We start from the raw sequence: 13,979 nt of genomic DNA on the forward strand, positions 1-13,979 counted from the left end.
CATCGCTGAAGACGACATGTCTCCATTCGTCCCTCCATTCACGCCTGTCGCGACACCACTGGAGGCGGGCTGCACGATGTTGGGGCGTGAGCGGAAGACGGCCTAACGGTGTGCGGGACCGTAGCCCAGCTTCATGGAGACGGTTGCGAATGGTCCTCGCCGATACCCCAGGAGCAACAGTGTCCCTAATTTGCTGGGAAGTGGCGGTGCGGTCCCCTACGGCACTGCGTAGGATCCTACGGTCTTGGCGTGCATCTGTGCGTCGCTGCGGTCCGGTCCCAGGTCGACGGGCACATGCACCTTCCGCCGACCACTGGCGACAACATCGATGTACTGTGGAGACCTCACGCCCCACGTGTTGAGCAATTCGGCGGTACGTCCACCCGGCCTCCCGCATGCCCACTATACGCCCTCGCTCAAAGTCCGTCAACTGCACATACGGTTCACGTCCACGCTGTCGCGGCATGCTACCAGTGTTAAAGACTGCGATGGAGCTCCGTATGCCACGGCAAACTGGCTGACACTGACGGCGGCGGTGCACAAATGCTGCGCAGCTAGCGCCATTCGACGGCCAACACCGCGGTTCCTGGTGTGTCCGCTGTGCCGTGCGTGTGATCATTGCTTGTACAGCCCTCTCGCAGTGTCCGGAGCAAGTATGGTGGGTCTGACACACCGGTGTCAATGTGTTCTTTTTTCCATTTCCAGGAGTGTATATGTTGAAGAAGCAATGATGGAAATAAACGAAAGGTTCAAGAGTGGAATTAAAATTCAATGTGAAAGGATATCAATGAGAAGATTCTCTGACGACACTGCTATTCCCAGAGAAAATGAAGAATTACAGAATCAGGACAAGGACATGGACAAGAAAAAAAAAATTCCGGATTTCGCAGTTAAAAAATACACTTTTTCCGTTTAAGTGACAGTATACTTTTCCATGGAACTGTAAACCTTATAATTCCTTTGAATGGTTAACGTTTTATACACAGCACTTTAGAGTAGAATATGAAACATAGCAAACAAATTGGAAACATCTCTGATGTGCACCAACATGTAAGCTGCATACTTTCATATTACGGAAGCATAAATTAGAATTCAACCAAACACTGCACATTAGTTTCTGAAGCACTGAAATCGAGATCGCGATGCCCTTTTGTAAGCCAATCATATCTCGTGTCGCGTGATCTCACCAGCCGATGACAGCAGATGTTCAGAGTATAGGACACGTGCTGTAGTCAGCCAATAGCAACTGTTAAGTAGCACAAACACACAAATGGAAAAGTGACAGGTTTAAATTAATGTACATACTGTAACTACAAGAAAAACTAAGCTTTCACGTATAATATTGACCTCTAAGACTAATAAGCTACAAGGGAAGCGAAGCTTTCACATGCAGTACTGGTCTTTTTTGTGTGTGTTACACTTTAAGATACATTACACAAATGTGCCAGTAAAATTTAAAATAATGACATAAACATCTTGACTGGTCCTCAAAGTGTTAAGTTTTAAATGAGAGTCAAACACTCTGTGATTTAATTAAAAGATCTTACATTATGCCATAAAAGAAACAGGACATCAGAGGATACCCCCAAGAGTATTGGACTTTCATAAACCATACTCAAACGCATAATTAGGGTTGAAGTGCACATTCGTATGTCCAGATTCACAATAAAGTAGCCCCAACCTGATATTAAGCTTTTCAGTGTGGTTTTCGGGATGTAAATTTTCTTGGAGTACCACTACTGTACTAGATCATGTTTGGTTCTTTGTTATGGCACAATGCCACATGAGCCAGAAGATGAAAATGTGCACTTGAAATCCAGCAAACAGTTGGAACTAGCCTATACTGAGGAATGAAACACTTTGTTTCAAATAAATTGACTGCCTCAGCGGAAAAGATTAACAGAAGCCAAATTTCTTTAGCAAACTTACAAAAATAACTTCATTGTTCTGTAAGACGATGAATGCTTGACTACCGAAAATGTGGAAATAAAATAAAATCAGAAAAATGAAACCAATTACATATTTCAGCATTCCATAATTATGTGAATATACTTTAATTTACTTGATAGTTTCTGGCCACAGAAATCCATTTTGTTTTTATCTGAAGTGGAGGCTGTAAACGGAGAAGAAACAGCAAAATCATTAAACATAAAACACATTTCACATGAAGACTAACCACCCCCCCCCCCCCCCCCCCCACTAATAATCATACTGCTCTGTGCGTGTGCAAATCTGGCTGCCTGGGTGCACCAGAAAAATTTTTCTGTTTAGCGTCTGGCTTGCAGTAGCCAGAAGCAAGAGAAGGTACTGCTCGTATGCAACTCATTGCGCATGCGCCTGAGCCCTCTGGCAACTGCTCAAACTAATCTAATGCAAACAAGTTGTGACGTCGCGCTCCCTGGAAGCAGTTTGTTGTTACACATTTTGCTGTTGGCAGACACTTGTGTGTGCGCAGTGTTTTGTTGCTGTAAAAGACACATTTCCTATGCAACTAACTATTTTTTCTTGTTTATGTTTTATTGCTGCAGTATTATTCTGCAGTGGCGGGATACAGTAATATTCTTTGTTAGAGTATCAGTTATTACCAGCCAAAATCACAAAAATTTAGCTGAAAGTTAAAACAATGAAAAATTTTTCTCCCAGATGAAAAAATTCCCGGGTTTTTCCCAGACTTCCCAGGGTGTATACTCTGTGAATGGAATGAACAGTCTAATGAGTACAGAATGTGGATTGAGAGTAAATCGAAGAAACACGAAAGTAATGAGAAGTAGCAGAAATGAGAAAGCTGAGACACTGAACATTAGGACTGGTGATCACAAAGTAGATAAAGCTGAGGAGTTCTGCTACCTGGGCAGCAAAATAATCCATGACAGATGGAGCAAGGAGTACATAAAAAGCAGACGGCATTCCTGGCCAAGAGAATTCTACTAGTATCAAACATAGACCCTAATTTGACGAAGAAATTTCTGAGAATATACATTTGGAGTGCAGCATTATGTGGTAGTGAAACATGGACTGTAGGAATAGTGGAAAAGAAGAAAATCACAGCATGTGGTCCTACAGCAATACTGAAAATTAGGTTCACTGATAAGGTAAGGAATGAGGTGGTTCTCTAGAGAACCAGTGAAGAAAGGAATTTATGGAAAACACTGACAAGAAGAAGGGACAGGATTGTAGGACATCTGTTAAGACATCCTGGAATAACTGCTATGGTACTAGAGGGAGCTGTGGGAGGAGACAGACTGAAATACAACTTCTGCTTCTTCTTCTTTCTTGGCTCTACAGCTCATGAGCCTTGGCCTCTTCTACAATTTCCTTCCATTTCTCTCGGTCCTTTGCCAATACTCTCTATAGCCCATCTTCCTAAGATCTTCGATTACTCCATCTTCCCACCTGGCTCTTGGTCGACCACGTCCTCTCTACCCTCCTGGCTTTCCTTGTAAGATTCTTTTTGGTACTTCTGTATCATTCATGCGAGCCACATGTTCCGCCCACCTCAGTCTGGATGACTTCACTATCCTTCTGATGGATTGGTCTTTGTATGTGATATATAACAACTCACGGTTGTATCTCCTCCTCCATCTTCCTCTTTCACAGATTGGGCCGATAATTCGTCTAAGTACCTTTCTTTCAAATGCATCCAGTGTTTCAATATCTTTAGTTGTTAATGTCCAGGCTTCAGAGGAATATGTAAGCACTGGTCGTATAAGTGATTTATACATACTTAATTTCGTGGTACGAGTCAGGAGCCTTGAGGATAGAATTCTTGTTAGGGCAAAATAAGCTCTAATGGCTAGTATTAATCTCTGCTTAATTTCATAGTAAGTATCATTTACATTCATAACTGTTGAGCCCATGGAAATGTTCAACTCTCTCAAACGTATAATTTCCCATTGTTATTGCATTTGGCATATTTTCTCTGTGTGCTTTTCCAGCTGCCGTATATTTTGTTTTTTGTTAATTAATAATTAACCCTATATTCCTACTAGCCTGTTCAAGAGCTGTAAATGTCTCTTCCATTGCTTTTTGGGTTCTTGCTATTATATCTGTGCCATCTGCGTAGGCCAGTATCTGCACTGATTTATAGAAGATCGTTCCCTATTCAGAAGGTTTGTGTTTCTCATCACTTTCTCCAGGGGGGCATTTAACAGAAGACCTGCCAATGCATCCCTTTTTTGCATTCCATTTTTAATACTCAATGTATTGGACATCATTCCCCCTATTCTTACACTACCTCGTGTTTCGCTCATTGTCATTCTCACTAGCCTTACCAACTTTCTCGAGATTCCCAGTTCATCTAGAGCTTGATATAACTGCTTTCTATTTCCAATAACATAAGCTGCTTTGAAATCTATAAAGAGGTGATGCATACCAACCACATATTCATTTTTTCCCCCAGATTTGTCTTAAGATGAATATTTGATCTATAGCTGACTTCCCGAGAAGGAATCCGCATTGGTACAGCCCCATCTCCTTCTGTATGATCAGGAGTATTCTGTCGAATAGCATATTAGAGAATATTTTATATCCCAAATTAAGCGTGTGAACCCTCTGTAATTGCCAAACTCCATTTTATGTCCTTTCTTATATATGGGACATATAATACACTGTTTCCATTGTTGGAGCATTTTCTCCTCTCCCATATTCTGGTGACCATTTTCAGAAGGCTTCGTTCCAGCTCTCTGCCTCCTTGTTTAAACAGTTCTGCTGGAATACCATCTGTCCCTGCCGCCTTGTTGTTTTTCAATTTTTTCATGGCGGTTTTCACTTCTTCTATATTTGGTGTAGTAGTGTTGTTGTCTGGGTCCACTTCCCCATTCGTGTCTTGCGCCATCTTTCGCATATTCCCTTCTCTTCACTTATTATATTCCTTGTCTCATCTTTTATTAACGTATTTTTACTACCAAAAGGCTTCCATGCTGCATTCACCTCTCTATAGAATTTTCGTATTTCATTTTTCACAGTGTCCTTCTATATGCTTTGTTCTTTTCTTCAGTTACTATTTCACATTCAGTATCAAATCATGATGGTCTTACTTGTCTTGTCCCAATTCCAAGTATCTCTCTTGCCGATGTCTCCACCATCTTTTTTATCACTTCCCACTGATCTTCGACATTGTTATATTCTCCAGTGTTTTCCAGAATCCGAATTACCTTCTCATGATACTGTTCTCTAACTTCCATCGATTCTAAAGTTTTTATATTTCTGTGCCCAGGGTTGGTCTCCTTGAACTGCATTAGATATCCTTGCCCTCACCTGCGCCCATACCAGGAAATGATATGTATCTATGTTTGGGCCTCTCAGACTCCTTACGTCCAACAGGTCCAATTTGTGTTTCAAATCTATCAACACAGGGTCGATATGGTTTACTGTGTTTCCATTCAGTGAGTTCCATGTTCCCTTATGTATTTCTCTATGTGGGAACAGTGTTGATCCTATTACCATATTTCTTGATTCTGCGAACAGTATAAGCCTTGTTCCGTTCTCATTCCTTGTTGCGTGTTTGCTGTGGGGGCCAATTATCGGTCCATAAATCTGTTCTTTCCCCACCTGAGCGTTCAAGTCTCCGGCTATTATTTTAATATCATGCCCTGGGCGCTCATAACATACCCTTTCCAAAGATTCATAGAATATTTCTTTCTCTTCTTCTTCGGATTGTTCTGCTGGTGCATGGGCATTAATTATGGAGTAGTTAAAGAATTTCCCTTTATGCTGAATGTTGATAATGTTGGACTAATGGCTGTAAACCCTATTACCAAATGCTTTAATTGATGGTGTACAACATATCCTGTCCCCAGCTCATGATTTCTTTCGCTACAGCTATAGAATATATTCGCCTTTCTTTTCTAAAACTCCACTCCTTGTCCAACTAATTTCTTGTAGTGCTATTATACTTTGCTTCAGATTCATTATTTGATTCAGCATTACTTTCAGTGCTCATGGTTGATATAGGGATGTCACATTCCAAGTACCAATATATAGATCTGATCCACCCTTATATTTCTCTTCTTCCTTATTTTCCCTCCTTCATTTACTTGTATTCCATCCTCTTTGTCCTTTTCCATGCCAGGTCCATCTTCCTTCATCCATCCGACTTTACTTTGTAGAAGTTCCGCAACAACTGTTTTTTACAGAGCGGGCTGTCAACCCTGCGTCCAACCCCTACCGGTGGACGGGTGACTTTTAATCAGAGTTTTCTTCCCTTAGCCTTTGGAGACCCAACAGCACATAATTGAGGATACAGGTTGCTAGTGTCAAAACATTCTAGGCAAAACATTGACTATATATCATAGAAATGGCAATGTGAGTGCATGGCATTTAATTTTGTACGATATGTAGTTAAATAAGTTGATTTTGTGTGTGTGTGTGTGTGTGTGTGTGTGTGTGTGTGTGTGTATTGGGAGACAGGGATTCGCGAAGGTGAGGTGTGAGGGGAGATGGGGAGGGAAGGGGGGTGACGGGGGAGAGGAGAGGAGTGAGGGTAGAGAGGAGAGAGAGGAGAGCATAGATCAGAGAGGGGGCAGTGGTGGGGAGGGGAAGGAGGGTGAGATGGAGGAGAGGAGCAGAGTGAGGGGAGAGGAGAGGGAGGAGAGGAGAAGCAGGGGGAGAGAGGGTGGGAGGGAGTGGAGGGCGAGAGGGGGGGAGAGGGGGAGAGGGGGAGAGGGAGGGGGGAGGGGGAGGGGGAGGGGGGAGGGGGGAGAGGGAGAGGGAGAGAGAGAGAGAGAGAGAGAGAAAGAGAAAGAGAGAGAGAGAGAGAGAGAGAGAGAGAGAGATGGGGGTGGAGGGAGGGAGGAGGCGATGGGATGGGGGTGGGGTGCAGGTCCTGCAATATAGTTATTCAAATAAAATACAATGGTTATTCAAATAAAATACAATGGTTATTCAAATAAAATACAATGGAAGATAACACAATTTATCAAAAACTGAAGAAGAGTGATTACATGACTAACATTTTTAAAAAAAGAAGAAGAAGAAGAAGCAGCAGTTGGTGCAAGGGGCAAAATAAAAAATGTAAAGATCACAAAGTACAAGGAAATATCCAAAATTATTTATTCATATACACCATTATAAATTTTTTACATAAATTTTATACAACTCTCACAATCTTTCAAGTTCAAAGCAGGCAGTTAAATTTGCAACTTACTCTTAATGTTAGGTTTTTTTCCTTGTTATGTCTCAAAATAACTGGTATAGAACCTATGTTGCACAGTAACAGTCATTTTTATTACGTTTACAACTGCAGCAGTGTTCAACAGATATTTCACATCTTTATTGTAATCATAGGACTGGTTACACAAAAAATATTTTGCAAATTCTGTTGCTTGTCTAGAAACAATATTCTCCACAGGAGATAAACTCATTGTCTTTTATACATTATTAGTCTTCGCAATTGCTGAACATTGCTCCACGATAACTGGTACATTGTTCTTATAGTCAGTTGTCCACAAAACAACTTCTCTTGGCTATATGCTTATTCATGTTGGTAGGAACCCTTCCACATACAGACAAGAGATATTAACATGCTAAAAAAAATCTTCCTAGTATTCAGAACATTCAACTTCTAGCAACATGCGAAGCACCCCATCTATACAATTTCAAAACATTCTAGTCATATGTTAAATAAAATAATGTATTATAGTCAAACGTAAGCTCTTGTATGAGTGATATTTGTAGCCATCTGCTACTACACAATACACTCTTTCCATCCTAATATAAAGTGTACAACTGATTTTCTGTTCTCACTGCACTCTATATTTAACTCAACATTAAGTAACTGAGACCACTCACTCTGCACTGATAGAAACAAACCAATATGCATAAAGAAAGCTTTGGTGAACCTCAACTGCCTAAATTATAGGACAGAATCATGTACACTACGTTTGCAAACACATGCTTCTGATACGATACAATGTTGGCAGTGATTATCATAGCCTAAAATGTGTAGTACTGTAAATATCAAACAAAAGTTCAACTATGAAAGTGTTGATAGGAGAAACTAAGAACCTCATATTGCCATCACAATTGAGCAACAATGCACCAAAGTACCTTTTGGTAGCAACCAACAATCTGAAGAATCATCCAAACACTGTGTTGGAAGTATCTGACTGCATTTTGCATAACAGTTCAGGGCAAAATTGCACGCAGGTCACCAGCATCACCTTCTCTGAGACACATTACAATGTCCAGTTGCAGACCCACAAGAACACTGCTCGATTCTCCCATTATTTTTCAAAAAATGATCTGAGACGTGGTTGTTGGAACAACAGCAGTTATGCACCTCCACTGTAACCTGGCAATGGCATCCAAAACTGCAATCCGCCTTCTCACTTGAAGGACTTTTTCGCTCGCCAGTCCAGGTACTCGTCAAAACTGTCAGGGTCGAGCTCGTCCGAACTGTTGGGCGACTCTTCATCGCTGGCTCCTGCTCCGCCCTTCCCAGAAGTGTTCGACTGTTGCGCCACTAGCTCCTTCTTCCTTTCGAGGTCCAAAACCCTGTTATAAATGACAAATTTACACTCATCATTTAATAACGAAACAACGACATCAGAAATGAAAGCTTTAACTCAATAAATCAAATACAAGGAGAGAAAGAAGTTTGGTTTTTGGGATCCCATCAACAATGAGGTCATCAGAGGTGCAGCACAAGCTCAGAAGGACAAGGATGAGTAGGGAAATTGCCTCAATTCTTTTTAATACACCGTTACCCATTAATAATGCAACACCAAGGAGGACAGCAAATAATGAAATTTTACTTATTGTGTGTGTAGTACACTAACAGAAAAAAAGCGCACCTAGAAACAAGTAATGTGGAGTACAGAAATGTTGTGAATGAATTTGTCTAGACAACATATTAAAGTGATTAATGCTGCAGACTCAAAGGCTGTATTGTACTGTATGGAACTGGGGACCTAGAAACGACGGAGAGTCTTCGTCCCCACCTTAGCCCGCAGTGGTACACAACCCCAAAATAGGCTACAGCAGTCCATCCACCTCACCATTGCCCCACACTTAACCCAGGCCAGGGTTAGTGTGCGGTTCAGCCCACAGTGGACACCAGATGAGTGTAACCCCAATGTTTGCATGGTAGAGTAATTATGGTGCACACGTATGTGGAGAAAGTGTTTGCGCAGCAATTGCTGACATAGTGTAACTGAGGCAGAATAAGGGAACCAGCCCGCATTCGCTGAGGCAGATGGAAAAACGCATCCACAGCCTGGCCAGCACACTGGACCTCGACACTAATCTGCTGGGAAGATTTGTGCCAGGGACCGCCCATGAAGCAGTGCATTAGATTGCACAGCTAACTGGGCAGGCAACTCACAGGTTAATGTGAGCTCGAGATACACCACTGCAAATGTGAAATTTTGGTGCATTATAATAAGTATAACTCCCAAAATTTTGAATGCAAGCTTGCAAACTTGCATACATTGTGTCTTACAGTTGTGAGATGTAAGTTTGTGGGATGAAGTTCCATGCCTGTTGCGGTTGGTCAGTCAGTACAGGGATGGTTAATGCTGGTTGAGGACGACCCTGGAGTTGTTGTCCGATGATGTTGCATATGTGCTCAACCAGAGACAGACCTGGTGATCGAGCAGGTCAAGGCGACATGATGACACTCTATAGAGCGTGTTGAGTTACAACAGTGGTGTGTGGACAAGTATTATCCAGCTGGAAAACACCCCCTGGAATGCTGTTTGTAAGTGGCAGCACAACCACCACACTGGGATACAAATTTGCAGTCAGGGTGCGTGCAATAACCACAACAGCAATACGATTTTACACAACAGCAGGAGCACTCTTGTGGCTATCATATGCACCCTGACCACACGTTTATACCTCTGTCTGGTGTAGGTGTAGGTTCAGTGTGACTAGGCCGCAGACTGGTTCGTTACAGATGCACACCTGGCCTGCTCCTAACTGACACACAAATGTCAATGGCAATGAGACAGAACCATGTTTCATCAGAAAACACAACAGACTGTCATTCTACTCCACAATGAGCTCTCACTTGACACAACTGAAGTCAAAAATGTGGTGGTTTGGGGTCAGTGGAATGCATGCTACAGGACATCTGGCTCAGAGCTGTCCTTGAATTAACCAATAGTAAAAGTTCATTGTGTCACTGTGGTGCCAACTGCTGCTCAAATTCCTGCAGACTCGGTACGATGTGCCACAGCCATATGCCGGACAAGTGCCAAATTTCTATAGATGTCATCTTTTGGATGTAAAAATGCGCTTACCAATTTCATTTCACAACTTCTTCTTGGTGTTGTTATTTTTTTCCCGTCAGTGTATATAGTACACAAACACAAACAATTACATTTATAGATGATTTGACGGCACACAGAGCGCAAAATTCTGTACACAGAGCTTCCAACTCTGGTAACAACAGCAGCCCTAGCCCAATTACGAATAGTATCAAACTGAGCTCAGATGTCAGATACAGGTACGCCATTCTGTGGTGCTTCAACTGTGTGCAAGAGTATCAAAAGTAATGAGTAGGCACCAAGGAAGTGTAATAGGATCTTTAATATTCTCAATATATGAGGCTTATTCAGAAAGCATTCTAATTTCTTATACAACATAAATTGTTTTTATTTAATTCCTCACGTTTCTCTATTTAACTACATAGTTTCCATATTGGATTAAACATAACATTTTACAAGGTTTTTTTTTTCCCCTTAAGTCACAGACATGTGCCGCCTGTGAGGATAACCAGTCTTTAACAGCTCCTTTCACCTCGTCATATGTCGCTAAGCACTTTCAGCTGAGAAACTCCTATAGTTAGTGGAACAAGTGAAAATCGCTCAGTGTCTGGACTGTACAATAAGTGGACAATCTGTTCCCAGCCAAAATATCTGACCAGATTTTGGGTATGAATGGCAGAACGGGGTTTCACTCTCACGTGGCAACAAAACTCCAGATGTCAGAAGGCCACATCACTTATTCTGTACTGCAGATCAAAGTTTAGCCAGGGTAGTGCAATAAGTAGGCGCGTTTATGAGGTTCATTCAAATGAAACATGGTCAGTGTGTCTACCTTTGCCTCATATCTAAAGTGGCACCACGTAACTGCGGGTATCGTGGCGCCATCTATTGGTAGAGAGATGACGCATGTGCTCTGTTTGATGCTGCATAGCACCAGTGTGGTTTCACGCTGAAGAGAAGGAGTTCCCACAAGTTATCGTCCACTACCGAACATGCAGGCGAATGAGCAGGAACAACGACAAATGATTCAATTTTTGGAGGTGGAGGGAATTGCAGGATGTGAAATGTATCGATGGATGGAGGCTGTCAGAGTCATTCACGTGTTGTGGAATGGCGCAAATGATTCCTTGAGAGATCTATTGGTTACTGGGTATCAGCATGGGCACCGCCCACACCATAATCTGCGCGCAGTGGGTTCCCCACCAACTGACCGCTGAACGACGCAATATTCAAATGGCACTGCCTTTGAGTCATCTGCAACATTATCATGAGGAGGAATACAGCTTTCTGTCACATTTTGTCACAGGTGACGAAACACGGTGTCAACATTTTGAACCGGAAAGTAAGCATCAGAGCAAGCAGTGGAAACATGTGACTTCACCACCTCCAAAGAAATTAAAGACCATGCACACCAGTTCTGGTAAGGTCAGGATGTCCTCCTTTTCTAACCACAAGGGCCCATTTCTTGTTGAGTTCCTGGAACGGGCAATGACCATCAATGTCCAGCATTATCAAGCCACCTTACAGAACCTTAGACGAGCCATCAGTTTGAAACGCCGAGGCATGTTGTCCAATGGTGTTATCCTCCTGCATGCGGCCAATGCGGTGAAGAGGACACTGCAGCAGTTTCAGTGGGAAATGCTGGAACACCTACAGTACAGTCCTTAACTTTCACCATGGACTTTCATGTGTTTGGACCTCTAAAACAAGCTATTTGCGGACATTGATTCGCAACAAACAATGAAGTGTGTGACTGGATCCAGGCGTGGATCCGACAGCAGCCTCCTAGCTTCTTCAAGGATGGAATCGACCGACTAGTGTCGCAGTGGGATAAATGTGCTAAGAGTTTTGGTGACTACTTTTGAGTATGGGTAGTGTGTAAAACTACATTTCTGAGTTAACAAAACCGTTACCATTACCTTACACAAGTGACCGGATTTCATTTAAATGCCCCTTATATTATTGTCCTTTGCAGCATTAACTCGACTAACAAGATTCCATATCAACCTCAAAGACAGTTGCCCTTATCTTGTGTGTTCAGCTTGTCTGCTTGGCCTCGACTTTGACCAGTCATGTCGTGTGCCGGAATTCCATTGATTGACATTGGTTATGTGAGAAACCCATGTCTCGTCCCCTGTTACAAATTTCTCTAAAATCTGATCACCTTTTGCACGATACTGGTCAAAAATGTCAATAGCACAAGCCATTTTCCCATTTTGTGTTTCTTTGACAGTAGCCTGAGAACCCAAGGTCTGTACAATTTGGAAAGTTGCAACTTTTGAAAGACAATTTTATGAGAAATAGTTTTACCCATGTTTGGAAAGTCCAAACTTGTGAATTGCTGGTATTCACAAATCTTTTTGTCCATGGCTTTGACCAAATCTACTGAGATCATGGAAGGGCAGCCTCATTGCAGTTCATCATGGACATGTCCCATCTATCCTCCAAAGCTCTCACCCACTTACACGCTTCGCTGTCACTTGTCGTATTGGGGATATACACGTCACTTATTTGTCAATGATTTTCTACTGCTGCAACATTCCTTGTTGTGAAACACCAAGCAGGCTGGTAAATTGTTTTAAACATCTTGAACTGATACTATAAACAATGCACTGGGACAATATAAATGCACATGGTGCCATTTGACAAGCAAGGCATGGCGCAAGTTGGTGTGCATGCATGTTTCAATGTTTGCACAACATTCAATTAGCTGCGGCAATTCAGACCTTGCTTTCTGGACAACCCTCATACATAAGCAATTTATAGTGTGGAAACACTATAAGACTGTTCACTGTTTGGTGCTGCCCACAACAAAGCATCATCGCTGGACGATCCTATGGAAATGCAGGCAGACTTGGACAAAGTTTCCACTTGGTGTAATCAATGGAGACACTCTTTAAATGTGAATAAATATGACAAAAATTAATCACAGTAAAGACTTGGTTTAAGAATCATGAAAGAAGGTTGTTTACATGGAACAGACTTTGAGACACCAGACAGTTTCAGGTTTATTATATAATGATAAGACAGAGATTTCGGAACCAGATTTTAAACCATGAAGACATTTCCAGAGCAGATGGGCACTCTGACCACAATTTATTTGTTATGAACCATAGATGAAAACTAAAGAAATTGCTAAAAGGAAATAAAGGAGATACAACCTGGATAGGTTAAAAGAACCAGAGGTTGTTGAGAGTTTCACAAGTAGCATTAGGCAACAATTGACTAGAACAGAGGAAAGGAATACAGTAGATGATGAATGGCTAGCTTTGATGAATGAAATAGTGAAGGCAGCAGAAGATGTAATAGGAAAAACGACAAGGCCTAATAGAAATCCTTGGGTAATATACGAAACATTGAATTTAATTGATGATAGGAGAACGTAAAAATGCACCAAATGAAGCAGGCAAAAGAGATACAAATGTCTAAAAAATGAGATTGACAGGAAGTGCAAAATGGCTAAGTAGAAACAGCTAGAGGACAAATGTGAGGTTTTAAAAGCATACTTCACAAGGAGAAAGATTTGTACCATCTACAGGAAAATTAAAGAGGCCTTTGGAGAAAAGAGAAGCAGATGTATGAATATCAAGAGCTCAGATGGAAAACCAATCCTAAGCATAGAAGGGAAAGGTGGAAGGAGTATTTAGAGGGTCTGTACAAGGGAGATGAACTTGAAGACAATATTATAGAAATGGAAAAGGATATAGGTGAAGATGAGAAGGGAGATATGATACTGCAAGAAGAATCTGACACAGCACTGAAAGACCTAAA

General features: G+C 41.8%; 1 protein-coding gene across 1 annotated transcript in view; it reads right to left on the reverse strand.

Moving 5' to 3' along the window:
* Nucleotides 1-8,174: 8,174 nt before the first annotated feature.
* LOC126109774 (zinc finger protein 830) overlaps nucleotides 8,175-13,979 on the reverse strand; it is a 48,990-nt gene continuing 43,185 nt past the window's right edge. The window contains exon 5 of the mRNA XM_049914828.1: nucleotides 8,175-8,493. Within this exon, the coding sequence (XP_049770785.1) occupies nucleotides 8,325-8,493 (169 nt within the window). The 3' untranslated portion in view covers nucleotides 8,175-8,324. The remainder of the gene's footprint in view (nucleotides 8,494-13,979) is intronic.

The sequence above is a fragment of the Schistocerca cancellata genome, chromosome 12 (assembly GCF_023864275.1).
Source record: "Schistocerca cancellata isolate TAMUIC-IGC-003103 chromosome 12, iqSchCanc2.1, whole genome shotgun sequence".
Lineage (NCBI taxonomy): Eukaryota > Metazoa > Arthropoda > Insecta > Orthoptera > Acrididae > Schistocerca > Schistocerca cancellata.